This window comes from Dasypus novemcinctus, chromosome 13 (genome assembly GCF_030445035.2).
Source record: "Dasypus novemcinctus isolate mDasNov1 chromosome 13, mDasNov1.1.hap2, whole genome shotgun sequence".
In the NCBI taxonomy this organism is placed as follows: Eukaryota; Metazoa; Chordata; class Mammalia; order Cingulata; family Dasypodidae; genus Dasypus; species Dasypus novemcinctus.
The window spans coordinates 59340814-59356762 of record NC_080685.1 but is presented as its reverse complement, the minus strand read 5'-3'; the positions used below and the strand labels follow the sequence as shown (position 1 = coordinate 59356762).

Below are 15949 nucleotides of genomic sequence, written 5' to 3'. Positions count from 1 at the left end.
GAATTAATTCATTCAACTTATACACTTAAGATTTGTGTACTTTGCTATATTTATGATAGATCTCAATTTAAAACTTTCTTTAGGGGGAAGTGGACTTGACCCAATGGTTAGAGCATCCGCCACCAAATGGGAGGTTCGTGGTTCAACCCCGGGCTTCCTTGACCCCTGTGGAGCTGGCCCACGCGCAGTGCTGATGTACGCAAGGAGTGCCGTGCCATGCAGGGGGGTCCCCACGTAGGGGAGCCCTACGTGCAAGGAGTGCGCCCTGTAAGGAGAGTTGCCCAGCACGAAAGAAAGTTCAGCCTGTCCTGGAATGGCACTGCACACACGGAGAGCTGACACACAAGATGACGCAACAAAAAGAAACACAGATTCCTGGTGCTGCTGATAAGGGAGAATACACAGCGAATGGACACAGAAAGCAGACGACTCGGGGGTGGTGGCAGGGGCATGGACGGTGCAGGGACGGGCAGGGTCGAAGGGGACAGAAATAAAAAATAAATCTTTAAAAAAAGTGAATAGAATTGGGATAAAGAAATAAAGCTTTCTTTAGATGAGCACATATTACTTTAAAAATCAGGTAATGATCACATTATTTTCAATTAGAAAAAGAAAAGCTGTATCTTCAGAACTGGTATTTCTCCAAACAAATAAGCAAAAATACAAGAAAGCCAATGAATCATAATCTCACCTAATAGGCACTATTGTAAACTAAAAATACTCTGACATTTAAAAGTTTTTGTGAAAATGTGAACTAAATAGTGTGCAAGTCCCTATGATGTTCACTAGTAATTCAATAACTCAAAAGCTGCATGACCATCTAATTTATCATCAACATTGGGACCATTCTAGGAAGGAATGAAAGTACTAACTAGAAGTAACCTGGGCAAAGAAGAACACAAATCATCTTACTAGAATTACAAACCACAAAATAAGAATCCCAAAGTTATTCAGGAAGTTTTCATAAACAAATGCTTAGGCTTTGTCAAAGTGATGACATCATCGGGTAGTTGGGAGGGTCCCAGAGTTCTTCATAACCGTGGTTTTCAATCAGCGATACAAATCACTATTACCCAAAAAGCGTTTCAGATTAAACCTGTATCCTATCCCCTGGAGATTCTGATGCAGGCGCTCTAAATGTGGCCCAAAAAGCTGCTAGTTGTTCATGGATGGTTTGTTTCCATTGCACAGGTGATTCTCATGCACAGAAATGGGAACAGCCCCTAAAAAGTCATGTTTCAAATTTTAACCTGTATCTCTCCCATCTGGAGGTATTATTAAAAGGAAAGTTTTATTCATTAGACCTGAGGTGGGATCTTTGTAACAAGCTGCCATGTGGTGCAGGTGTTGCAGGTCCTGGGTGGTAAACGGCACTGACTGGTATAACTTAGTATCCTGAAGTCCTTGCTACTTGAAAGCCACATTTTACCATTCTGCTTCCTCCCCAAGGTAAAAATGTTTAAATAAGTGGAGAAGCACATTCTTTTTTCAGATCAACATTACTTACATTAAATTAAGGAGGCTGCCAAACTTGTTGATTTAAACTAAACAGTACAATTTAATATCTGCACTAAAATCTGGAATGACTGAAATATAGTGATGTTTTTGTGTGATCTATGTATCCATTAAAAATAAATAAAAAATATATTAAAAAATATATATGGAAGGAGCTGTGGCGCAATCAGTTGGGCTCCTATCTACCATAAGGGAGGCCATGGGTTCACGTCCCAGGGCCTCCTTGTGAAGGCAAACTGGCCCGCGCCCCGTGGAGAGCTGGCACAGCAAGATGATGCAACGAAGCAAGACAAGCAGACACAGAAGAACATGCAGCAAATGGACACAGCGCAGATAGCAAAACAAACTGTAAGGGGGGGGGGTGGAATAAATCTTTAAAACATACATATGTATATATATACACGTATATAGCAATTCAACACTGTAAATGCAATTAAAACTGCACTGAATTATTCATTCAAGGTTTGAGGGGAAATTTTAGGTTGTATATTTGTTACGAGAGGAAAATTTTAAAAAATGAAAAACCAGAAAACCTTGGACTATATAAAAATAGAGTGAACCTTAATGTAAACAATGGACTACTGTTAATAATACAATTATAAAAATGTCCTTTCATGAATAGCACAATTATAAAAATGTTCTTTCCTATATGGTAACAAATGTGCCACACTCATGCAAGGTATTACTAATAGGGTGTTATATGGGAACTCTGTATTTTATACATGCTTGTTCTGTAAACCTATAATTTCTCTAAGAAAAAAGGCAAATCCTTGTTAAAAAAATAATGAGCTAAGACAATAACAAAGAGTATTGAATATACATAGAAATTAGATTACTTTAAAAGCTTTTTGTAAAATGGGGACACATACAATGATTTTCAGTGTCAGAAAGTTTCAATGAAAGTATTTTTTATGCCTTGAAATACTGGGGTAAAGTTAGCACCTTCTAAGGTGTGGGAATGAGGGTAAGGGAGACAACATTTTATCCCCAAATCATGGAAGGGGAATATATTTTCCCAATATTAGCTCATCCCTTTTCATAAATTTCACAATTACATTACATTAAAATTAGACAATATCCAATATAAATATTGTATAAATAGGTAATTAAGAGTCTAACAATCAGTAAAGTTCATTATGCAAAACATCATGCAAAAGCAGGAACACCTACATTCCTAAAGGGATCCAGCTGCTGATATGTACAATTATTTTAAATGAAAGAATGTTTCTTCATGAAAGAAGTCTCAGAGTACCAAAGACAACCTGTCTCAGAAAGTTCTACCCTGACGTGTTAACCAAACAAGCCTCAAATTTCAAATCCTTTTGAAATCAAATCTTCACAAATGTTATTGCAAAAATAAATAGCCTGATGCAATACATGACATCAGTTCAAGCTGGGTTTGCAGGTCTATGAACTTAAACCTTGACCCTAAAAACCACTCTGTTAAACTCTTCTTTGTATTCATGCGCTCAGCAAATTTGGATAGAAGAACAAATAAACCTCCCCAATCTCTCTAATTTCTCCTGGGATTTATAGCCCAGTACTGAATGGGTAAAATACCTTCTCTATTCTACTGAACTAATTTAGGGACCCTGCTAATTTCTCTCATTATACTCATTATATCTACTATGAAAGCAATTACTAGCACTTACTTACAACAATCTAATTATGTGTATAATCTGGCAGGGCAATTTGTGCTTCATTTAACTGGTTACTCCATGAGGGCAAACACTTGTCTGCACACCTGTCTATCGTAATCACTGCCCAGCATTTACCAGGGCACCTCAATAAATATTGATAGGTTAGTTGGTTGAAATAATAATGAATGGTAATAGTATCTAAGGCATAGTAGATACCCAATGAATAGACACTGAATAAACAGGGGTTTATTTTCTAATTTCTTAAGTTACCAGATATATAAAGCCCTATGTAATATAAATCTAAATCAAGTGTATGTTACAAGGTCTAATTACATAATAAAGCTCACCTCTAGTAGATGCTTAGCAATTTACACATCAGTATCATGAATAGTATCTAAACACAGCTGTGACTGGCAGTTAAAACATTTCTTTCCATAACCTCTATCACTTAATTTTTTCTCTTCTGTACTTCTACACTGCCTAAAGGCAGTATTGATTTACAAAGGAGAGTGCTAAAGAGATGGAAATCCATGTGCTTGAATTTGTTCTCTATTCCATTCATTCACTTTGAAAAATTAAAAGACTCACCGTTATTCTGAGTCTCTAGGGATTCCTTTAGAGCGTTCTGCTTTTGGTCTTCATCTTCCTCAAGATTTTCACTCGACTTTGACAGCCGATTTCTTACAGAAGTGTCTTCACCTACCATTGTCTTCTCTAGGAAAGACATAAAAAGTTTTGAAATTTTACATTATCACTCTATGTAGGGAACATGAACATTGATGACATACACATTCTCTTTCCTTTATTTCAATCATGTTTAAACATATCTGAGTCAAGCTACTACAACAAATATAAATTAGCCCCTATAAACTGGCTGGCTTCAAAGGTTTTTATTTAAACATAACTCCCAATATTAAAGAAAAATTTAATTGAACGAACAAGGTATAAATAGTTGGACCATTGTCCATAAGGGAAATATAAGGATAGGTTTTAGTACAACATTTAAACAAAGACTCTGGATAAATTTAAGCAAGTTTAACCATAAATTGCACTAGAGTGGGGGAGCAGATAATTGGAGTCCATTAAATACAGTGATTTATTAATAGTGATCTCATCAACAGCACTAAAGCTCATGCCTGAACAAAACGTATCTAGTACAGGTATTTTCTCTAAAAGTCTCACACAGCCTGCTTGGGCTCAGTCTTACAGCACTAAATGTGGGGGACATTTTAAACAGCAAACTTTCAACAAAAACCACAAAAATGTGAAAAACATGCAACCAAATATACCACAAAAAGGACCCTAGGAGGGCTGAAGCAGGAAAGCATAGCGATGCCTTGTTCAAACTAAGCTGAATAGAAAACTGAAGCTTTTCACTGCTTTGTACATGTCTAGGAATGATGGTGAAAGCACACCACAAATAAATTTTAGGAAATGGTCAGATTTGCAAAGCAGTAAATTAATAAAGAACAAAATGTAAATGAAAAATTAAGAATTACATAAGAAAATGTAACTACGAAAATGACACAAGGTAAAGTATGACTATCAGCCAAATCAATAGAAAAAAATTTATGTTAACACATCTTTCCTGTAAGAAATGATGAAATGTAGTATATGGTACATTTAGATAATTACCACTGCCTGGTACAGCCAAAATCTCACAGCTCTGAATTCATTCTATTTCAATTTTTTTCTGAAATACTACAAATGAGGAAAGAAAATTATGGGCAATAGATGATACATCACGTAGCAATTTTATGAGACTAATAAGATTCAGTTAAGAGGGACCTAGGAAAGAGACCAGGGCTACTGAAAAAAACTGAGTCATCTGTGTCGAGGGTTAGAGAAAGTCACAAAAGCATCTAATTCTCTAACAGAAAAGACTACAGAAATGAGACCAGAAAACTAAACCTTGAGGGATGCTCTCAAAGTAACACACCAGTAAGTGGAAAAGAAATCAGGGAAGAAAACAGAAAGTTGTGAAAGGAAAGATCTTTCAAAAATGAAGGAATATTATGGGTGATTAGTGCAATTAAAATCAGGCAAAGGAAAGTAGATACCACACCAGGTAGTGGTGCTCCTGAGGGCTACAGAAACACCCAGGTCATACGGTCATGGCAGATGGCTCCAGAGTTTGGTCCTTGCCACTGGGTCCTACTTTGGAATTTATACTCCTGATCATGACCGAGACTCAGATCTGACTTCTCTACACATGCCACTTCTGTCCCTTTTATTGAACCTGTGGTTGGTGTGTGCCCAAGAGACTTGAATCTCTGGGCTGTCCCTGAGCTACCTGGGCCCTGAGCCTCAGCGGGGTTGCTGCACCTACTCTCAAGTTCACTGGACTTACCCAGATGAGCTGACAGGGAGGTGAGGATGGACAATCACCACACCAAAGAATCGAGAGTCTACAGCTATGGACAGGAGTTTACCAGTCATCAGTCATGTGGGATCAAAGCCCCCTCTCAATTGAGAGGTAGAGTGGGCATTGCCATTGCAGGGCCCTTGGGATTGGGGAAGAAAATATGGACTAGAGTGGACTTACAGGTATTCTACTATAGAATTATTGTGATTCTAGCAATGGAAGAAATGATATAATTGATATGGAGACAGTGGCCTCTGGAGTTGCTGAAGGCAGGGAGAGGAAAAGGGAGGTGTGATATGGGGGCATTTTCAGGACTTGAGGTTGTCCTGAATGATTTTCCAGGGACAGATGCAGGACATTATATATTCTGCCATAACCCTCTGAATGGATTAGGAAAGAGTGTCAGCTACAATGGAAACTATAATCCATGTAGGGTAGCAGTGCTCCAGAATGTGTTTATCAAAGGCAATGAATGTACCATACTAATGAAAGAAGTTGTTGATGTGGGAAAAGTGAGTGATGTGGGGAGTGGGGCATATGGGAATCTCCTGTCTTTCTTAACATAACATTTTGTGTGATCTATGGACCTTTTAAAAATAAATAAAAAATATATCTAAATAAATATAATCAGGCGAGGGGCTTAGGTACATGATCAATACAAGACAAAACCAAATAGCAGTAGTGTTTCTGTACATACGCAATAATCAGTCCAAAAAAGGAAATCAGGAAAGCTATTTGATTTACAATAACAACTATGCAGTTTTTTGTTTTGTTTTGTTTTGAGGAGATACCAGGTGTTAAACCCAGGACCTTTTACATGGGAAGCAGGTGCTCTACCACATGAGCTATATCTGCTCTCCCTTTTAAAATATGTCTATGCTACAAAACAACTAAAAGAATAAAATATCTAGGAACAAACTTAAGTGATATCACATAGGAACAAATTTAAATGATATCACATAATTGTACACAGAAACTACAAGTCATTACAGAAACAAATTACAGGCTTAAATAAATGGAAAGATAGTCCATGCTCATATATGGAAGACTTAATATTATGAAGATGTCAATACTAACCACAGCAACCTATTTATTTAATGTAATCTCAATCAATATTCCAACAGCCTTCTTTGAAGAAGTGGAAAACTATACCATCAAATTCATATGGAAGAGCAAGGCATCCCAAACAGACAAAGCCATCTTGTAAAAGAAGAACAAAGTTGAAGGACTCATACCTCCTAATTTCAAAACTAATTACAGAACTACAGTATTCAAATACTATGGTACTAGGACTGGACAGAGATACCAATAGAATAGAATTCAGAGTGCAGAAATAACCCCACACATCGATGGCAACTGAGTTCTGATAAGACTGCCAAGTCCACTCAATGGGGAAAGAACAGTTTCTTCAACAAAATCTGCTGACACAACCAGATAGCCATGTACAAAAAAATGAGAGTGGACCTCTACTGCATACCATATACAAAAATTAATAAAAGTGGAAGAGAGACCTTAATATAAGGTCTAAAATGATAAAACTTTTAGAAGAACACATAGTAAATTATCTTCAGGATTTATATTAGGCAGTGGATTCTTAGACTGCACATCAAAAGTACAAGCAACACAATTACGGGACACTGTAGATCCCCCCAGGGCCCACTGGATGGAACGTGAGAGAGTCTGGGCTATGATGTGGACCACTGACTATGGGGTGCAGTGATGCTCAGAGATGAACTTACCAGGTGCAATGGATGTGTCATGATGATGGGAGAGAGTGTTGCTGTGGGGGGAGTGGGGGGCGGGGGCGGTGGGGTTGAATGGGACCTCATATTTTTTTTTAATGTAATTTAAAAAAATAATAATAAATAAATAATTAAAAAAAAAAGTACAAGCAACAAAAGAAAAAGTGGACAACTTGGACTTCATCAAAACAAAAATGTGTGTAATGAACATTGCCAAGAAAGTGAAAAAACAACTTACAGAATGGGAAGAAATATTTGTAAGCCATATATCCATAATACATAAAGAAATCCTACAACTCAACAACAAAAAGACAAACAACCAAATTTTTTAAACATGGACAAAGGTGCTACCCCAATCAAAATGTAAAAGTGAGAAGTTCAAAGTTCCATCATCACCATAGAAGCTTTGAACAACAAGCAAGAAGTGACAAAACCATGTTTCTCAAAATTCCAAAAAACATTTAAAAGGACTGCAGGAACAGGGTGAACACAGAATCAAGAAAACAACACCTTAATGTTGTAGAAGCTCATGGTGCCCTGGCTGGCCCACCCCCGGCTCATTAACGGCTCTGCAGTAAACCTGCCTGTGCTCACTGTGCAAATCCATGGTCCTTGTTCCACAAGGAGCATAGTAAACTTTATGCACATACGGGGAGCAGTGATATCTGACCCAATCTGGCTGGCTCAGGTATAACCCTAAGAATAGGTAAAGTTTGACAACTGTCCAAATCAGAAAGAGGCCAGTAGCCACCATTTTAAATCCACCCCCAGGAGGTAGGTAAAGAGATTAAAAATATTAAGAAGACAGTGGGTGAGCACAAAGAAGAATTTGAAAGCATACATAGAAAAATAGCAACTCTTATGGGAATGAAAAGCATAATGAATGAAATGAAAAGTACACTGGAGGGAAGCAGATTTGGTTGAAGCATTTGGGCATCTGCCTGCCATATGGGAAGTCCCAGGTTCAGTTCCTGGTGCCTCCTAAAGAAAATGAGGAGATGAAATGAGCTGACACAAAAAGCAGATGCAATGAGCAGGAAGCAAGTGTACCTCAAGTGTTTGGGCACCCACCTTCCACATGGGGGGTCCTGAGCTCAGTTCCTGGCATATCCTAAAGAAGACAAGGAGACAACAAGCAGATACAATGAGCAGACACAATGAGCAGAGACAGCAAGCAAATAACAAGTAGACACAGCATGCAGGCATTGAGTGGAAACAATGAGCAGACAGACAAATAAGCCATCTCAGAGAGAAAAAATACACTGGAGGTGGACCAGATGGACTCAAGCAGTTGAAAGCCTGTTTCCCACATGGGAAGTCCTAGGTTTGGTGCCCAATGCCTCAGAAAAACAGAAACAAACAACAAGAAAACAAAGAAAAAAAATTCAAGTGAGCTGATGTGGCTCACTGGTTGAATGCTGGCTTCCCACATATGAGGTACTGGGTCCCCAGCCCTAGGACCTAAAAAAAAAAAATCATTGGAGACATATAGCAACACATTTAAGGAGGCAGAAGGATCAATGAGCTTGAAGACATTGTCTCCAAAAGTGAGCATGCAAAAGAACAGATAAAGAATAGAAAAAATTGAACAGGGCCTCAGGGAAATAAATGACAACAAGAGATGCACAAACATACACGTCATGCGTGTGCCACAAAGGGAAGGGAAAAGGGGAAAAAGTAATATTTGAAGAAATGATGGTAGAAAATTTCCCAAGCCTATTGGGATACAGATACCCATCGCCAACAAGCACAATGTACTCTCTTCCAAATAAATCCAAATGGACCAATTCCAAGACACACACTAATCAGAATGTCAAATGCCAAAGACGAAGAGAGAATTCTGAGAGCAGCGAGGGAAAAGTGACGTATAACATATAAGGGATACCCAATAAAAATAAGTGCCAATTTCTCATCAGAAACAATGGAGGCAACAAGGCAGAGGTATGATATATTTAAGATACTGCAAGAGAAAAACTGTCAGCTAAGAATCTTATATCCAGCAAGATTGTCTTTGAAAAGTGAGAGTAAGTTTAGAATATTCACAGATTAACAGAAACTGACAGAGTTTGTGACCAAGAGAAAAGCTTTGCAGGAAATACTAAAGGGAGTGCTACAGCTTGAAAGGAAAGACAGGAGAGAGAGGCTTGGAAAAGAATCTATAAATGAGGATGATATTTAGTAAAAGTAACTGAAAGTGTCAAAAGAGCGATGAAAATAAAATATGACAGATAAAACCCAAAAAACAAAATGGGTGAAATAAGAACTGCCTTCATAGGAATAAAATACAATGTTAATGGATTAAACTTCACAATCAAAAGACAAAGACTGGCAGAATGGATAAGAAAATATGAGCCACCAATTTACTCTCTAATAGTAACTCACCTTAGACTGCATGATACCAAAACATTGAAAGTGAAAGGAAGGAAAAAGTTATTCAAGGCATGTAGTAGCCAAAAAAAGGCTAGAGTACTATACTTATTGGATGAAATAGACTTTAAAGGCAAGAGTGCTATTAGAGACAAATAAGAACATTATATATCAAGAAAAGGGGAAATTTACCAGGAGGAAAAACAATCATAAAGGTTATGCATCTAATCAGGATTCCTCAAAGTACATGAGGCAAAAACTGGCAAAACTGGAGGGAGAATATCTCTCCAATAATAGTAGGAGATTCCAATCTCAGCATTGGATTAAAAAATCAGGGCAGAGGATCAATAAGGAAACATAGACCTTGAATAATATGATAAACGGACTAAACCTAATGGACATATATAGAACACTGCACCCCAAGACAGCAGGATACATATTCTTTGCAAGTGCTCATGGATCTTTCTCCAGGATAGACAATATGTTGGGTCACAAAGCAGATATCAATAAATTCAATGAGACTGAAATTGTACAAAGCACTTTCTCTGATCATAATGGAATAAAGCTGGATATCAATAAGAGGTAGAAAAAGGGAAAATTCACAAATATACGGAGATTAAACAAACACTCTTCAATAATCAGTGGGTCAAAGAAGAAATTACAGGAGAAATCAATAAATATCTTGAGATGAAAATGAGAACTCAGCATATCAGAACCTATGGGTTGCAGCAAAGTTAGTGCTGGAAGGGAAATTTATAGGCTTCAATGCTTACATTAAAAAAGAAGAAAGAGGGGAGTGGATGAGGCTTGAGTCATTGAGCACCCCCCTCCCAAGTGGGAGGTCCCAGGTTCAGTTCCTGGTGCCTCCTGAAGAAGACAACAAACAATGAGCAAATAACGAGCAGACATTGATCAAAACAGCGAGCAGACATCAAGCAAAAACAACAAGCAGAGTGGCAAAAACAATGAGCAGAAGATGAGCCAAACAAGCAGGATAAACAGAAAATGAGCAGACAATGAGCAAAAACAAATGAGCAGGGAATGGATGTGGCTCAAGCAGTTGAGTGTCCACATCCTACATGGGAGGTCCTGTTTTACATTTGGTTCTCAGTGCTTCCTAAAGAAGAAGGAAGAAAAAAAAAAAAAACAGACAAAGCGTGGCAAACAATGAAAAACAACAAGGAGATGAGTACAAACAGTGAACAAAAACAACAAGGAAAGAGACAAGAGAGACATCTCAGGGAAGAAGAAAGTTCAACAAGTGATTGTTAAATAAGCAAAATAAAAACAATAAATAAACAGGAAAGAGCTAAAATCAATGGCATATCTACACAGCTGGAGGAACTAGAAAAAGAACAGCAAACTATTCCCAAAGCAAATAGAAGGAATGAAATAAAAAAGATCAGAGCAGAAGTAAATGAAATTGAGGAAAAAAAGCAATAGAGAGAATTAACAAAACCAAAAATTGGTTATTTAGGAAGATCAACAAAATTGGCAAACACTAAGATAGACAGATAAAGAAAAAAAGAGAGAGAATGCAAATTAAAAAACAAAAAGTGAAAGCGGGGATATTGCTACTGATCCTGTAGAAATGAAAGAAATTGTAAGAAGATACTATGTACAACTATGCCAACAACCTAGACAATGTAGAAGAAATTGAAAAGTCCCTAGGAATGTATGCACAACTACGCTGACTCTAGAACAATAGAAGACCTCAACAAGCCAATTGCATGTAAAGAGATTGAAGGAGTTATCAAAGAGCTCCCCAAAATGAAAATCCCAGGACCAAATGGTTTCACAGGTGAGTTCTACCAAGCATTCAAAGAAGATTAAACACCAACCCTACTCAAGCTCTTCTTAAAAACTGAACAAGAAGGAATGCTACCAAACTATTTCTATGAAGCCCATTACACCCTAATACCATGGCCAGATACAGATGTTATGAAAAAAGAAAGTTACAGACTCATTTAACTGATGAATACAGATGCAAAAATCCTCAACAAAACTTGCTAATCAAATCCAACAATACATTAAATGAGTTATTCACCATGATCAAGTGGGTTTTATACCAGGCATGCAAGGGTGGTTCAGCACAAGAAAATCAGTCACTGTAATATACCACATTAACAATTCAAAGAAGAAAAATCTCATTATCCTATCGATCGACACAGAAAATGTATTTGACAAAATACAGCATCCTTTCTTGATAAAAATACTACAAAAGATAGGAATTGAAGGAAACTTTCTCAACATGATAAAGGCCATATATGAAAAACCCACGGCTAACATTACACTCAATGGTGGAAGACTGAAAGCTTTCCTCTTGACATCAAGGACAAGTCAAGGGTGCTCATGTCACCACTGTTCAATGTAGAGATAGACGTGCTAGCTAGAACAATCACGCAAGAAAAAGAAATGAAAGACATCTGAATGGGAAAGGAAGAAGTAAAAGTTTCACTCTTTGCAGATGATATGATCCTATACCTAGAAAATCCTGAAAAATCTACAATGAAGCTACTACAGTTAATAAACTATTCCAGTAGTATCAGGATACAAGATCAATATGCAAAAATCACTGCTATTTCTATATACTAGTAATGCACAATCTGAGAAGGAATTCAGGAAAAATAATCCATTTACAATAGCAACTAAAAGAATCAACTATTTTGGAATAAACTTAACCGAGGAGGTAAAGCACTTATATTCAGAAAACTACAATGTATTGCAAAATTAAATAAATATATACATACCTAAATAATGGTTTACATTGTAGTTTACATTCTCCCCCAGTCCACCCTGTGGGCCATGGCAGGACGTATAATGTCCAGCAGTTGTCCCTGCAGTACCAGAGATGAGCCTCCCTGGCGCCGAGGGATTATTACTAAGCACCAGCTGATGATGTAACTAGAAAAAGACCTTGAATGAAAGGGTCAACTCACAGCAGCAGGTGTTAAAAGCTGCTTTTTGGCCTTGAATAAAAGGGGAAAATGGAAAGGACAAATGAATTTACATAGCTGAGAATCTCCAAAAAAAGAGTCAGAAGGTCATCAGAGGGGTCACGCTTATGCTTGCCTCAGCAGGGTCACAGAGACAGTCAAAGTAGATGCAAGCCCAGGTACTAATGCTCCTGAGGGCTACAGAGATCCACATGTTCAATGGTCATGGCAGATGCCTCTGGAGTTCAGTGCCATGTTATTTGACCCGACTTCGGAGTTTGTGTTCCTGAGTGTGGGACTCAGATGTGACCTCTCTACACATGCCTCTTCTGTTACTTTTACTGGACCTGTGGTTGGCACTGGGTTTGGTGTATACTCAGGAGACCTGAATCTCTGGACTGTCCATGTGACAGCCACACCCTGAGCCTCAGCAATTGATCTTTAATCTCGTAATGAACTTTTAATATTTGGTTTAACTGCAAAACTCACAGGTACAGCCAAAAAGTGAGACTGCTTGATAAGTAAGTCAGCCCCTTTTCCCAGGAAGAATCATACTTGGGAGGCTACTCTTGGAGGATAACTGCTCCCAACATCTCCCACAAACCCAGCTTGGCAGCTTTGGTCTGAAGCCCTGAGATCAGGCATCTGCCAAGACTGAGTTCAGGCAAGGGGGTGCCCTTCGGTATGGCTCTGAGTTCTCAGGACACTGACATCAGAGCAGTGGCTCCAAACATCCCCCAAAAATGTCTTTTGGATGCTTCAGTTTGGAGGGTAAAAGTTTAGTCACACTTGGACTATGGGATGCCAGGTCAGCTGACAAACACTTTTTCATTTCTCCTAGCATACCAGCAGACTCCCCACTGGGGTGTATTCTCAAGAACCAGACAGCATTGCCTACCAAAGTGTTGAGGAATAAGAAACTAATTTTCTGTAACACCACATGACCACAGTGCAGCCTTGAAAACGGGCAATGATGGCTTGCTATAGGCACTCTAAATTATAACCCTATTTTACAGTTAAACCTCCTGTGTAAAAGGGAAGGGAAGCAGTTAAGAGATTCCATATGCCCAATTCTTCATGGCTCTATCTCAGAACACAAGTTTGAACGGATCTTGCCAGTTGCGTAATGCTCTGGAAGTGAAACCCCTAGAAAGTAGAGACCCTGAGAAGGAGGATGATATCTTAGATGAACCCCTCCTCAGTTCTCTCCCACACTGTAACCCAGATCCCAAGCTTAAGGCTCCTCCGGACTCACCTCCAGCCTCCACACCACTGCCTCATATGCCCTTATCTAGTCCAGGAGTCACCAGGGGTGGGGCATCTTTTCACCCTACCAGGGGACCCAAAAATGGCCTCTACCCGATTAAGGTAGTAGCAAATAAAGACACAGGACCAATTAGAGTCCATGTCCCTTTCACCCTGGCAGATTTAACTCACTGTGAAAAAACAGCTGGTGCAATTTTCAGTGGAGTCAGCTAAATTTACCAGGAATTCTAGCAGTTAACCCTAATTTTTTAGCTAACATGGGAAGATATGCAGATTATCCTAGCCACATGCTGTACCCTAAAGAATAAAGTGGCATTTGGGAGGAGATACAGGAACATGCCAATAAGATGGCAGTCCAACAGCCCCAGCAGTGTGCTGTGGAGGTTGTGACAGTCCCAGATACCAACCCTAACTGGGACTACCAAAGGGAACAAGCAGACCTAAGGAAAAGGGGTCATATGATAGCATGTTTATTAGAGGGAATTAGTAAGTGTGTCATCAATCCTGTTAACTACAATAAGACTTAAGAAATAACCCAGAAAAAAATAAGAAAACCCTGCCTTTTTCCAAGGGAGGTTAGTGGAAGCTATAACAAAGTATACCCTGTTTAATCCAGACACACTAGAAGGACAGATTGTGTTAAAATCCTATTTTCTTGAGAACTAGCAAGATGGCGGCAGAGTAAAGAGCTCCGAGAGTCAGCTCCTGCTATAGGGCAGTTAGTAAACACCCAAAGCTATCTGAAGCACCTGTTTGGGGGTCCAGGAGACCAAAAGAGCATCCTGCAAACACCACTGAAGAAATAGAAGGAGGAATATGTCCATCTGCAGAGAAACTTAGGAAGTAGAGCACTCCATGCCATGGAGGCTGGTACCCATCCTCTGCTGGAGGCACAAGCCTCCTTGGGAGCTATTCCATGGCTGCAACTGGAAGCTCTACTTCCCAAAAACAGAGGAGGAAGAGATGTTCAGCAACACCTTCAGCTACTGATTAGTAAATTCAAGGGCTAAAGTATAATCCTAAGAATAGTTAAATTTTGAATCTGTCCGAGTCAGAAAGAGGCTAGTAGTGGCTATCGTAACCCATACCAGGCATGAGGGGAAGCAGGGCTGATTGAAAATCACGGTGCTGGTAAGGACCGGCTTCTTTCCATCCAGGCTAGATGGCAGCTCTAGCATAAGCCCCAGTCCCAGCCCCACCTCCGGCAGGGAGGACATAATGAAGATTATATCAGTAAAAGAAACTGAAAGTGTCAAAAGAGTGGTGAAAATAAAATATGACAGATAAAATCCAAGACTCAGGAATAAACTCAATTGATGATGTAAAGCACTTGTATTCAGAAAACTACAACTCAATGTTAAAAGAAATCAATCAAAAAGGCCTAAATAATTGAAAAAACATTCCATGCTCATGGAATGGAAGACAAAATATCATTAAGGTGTTATTTCTACTCAAACTGATATACAGATTCAACAATCCCAATAAAAATTCCACCAGCATTTTTTAAATAAATTGAAAACATGATTATCAAATTTATTTGGAAGGTTAAGGGTTCCTAAATAGCCAGAAATATCTTAAAAGGGAAATGCAAAGTTGAAGGACTCTCATATCCAGACTTTAAATCATATTACCTAGCTACAGTGGTAAAAAGAAGCATGGTACTCACATAAAGACAGACACATAGACAAATGGAACCAAATTGATAGTTCAGAAAAGACCCTCACATGTGTGGCCAAGTGATTTTTTTACTAGCCTCTCAAACCTACCCAGCTTGGGCAGAAGAGTCCATTCAACAAATGGTGCTGAGAGAACAGGATAGCCATAGCCAAAAAGATGGAATGAGGACCCCTATCTCACACCTTATCCAAAAATTAACTCAAAACAATCAAAAACCTAAATATAAAACCAAGAACTGTAAAGCTTCTAGAAGAAAATGTAAGAAAATACCTTCAAGACCTGGTTTAAGGTGGTGGTTTCTTAAAGGAGATAAGAGGAGGACTGAGATTGACTACTGATGTTTAACGTATGTAGAAGTTTTAATTAGCTTTACTGTAAAAGTGTGGAAATGTATAGAGTGCATGGTAACACATAGTGAGTAACAGCTACATTAAAATAGGT

At 38.6% G+C, this 15949-nt stretch overlaps 1 protein-coding gene across 1 annotated transcript in view; it reads right to left on the bottom strand.

The window, feature by feature from the left end:
• Window positions 1-15949, bottom strand: part of LOC101424051 (sterol O-acyltransferase 1-like) — a 78661-nt gene that overhangs the window by 40649 nt on the left and 22063 nt on the right. Inside the window, exon 2 of the mRNA XM_058274805.2 lies at window positions 3744-3869. Within this exon, the coding sequence (XP_058130788.1) occupies window positions 3744-3861 (118 nt within the window). The 5' untranslated portion in view covers window positions 3862-3869. The remainder of the gene's footprint in view (window positions 1-3743; window positions 3870-15949) is intronic.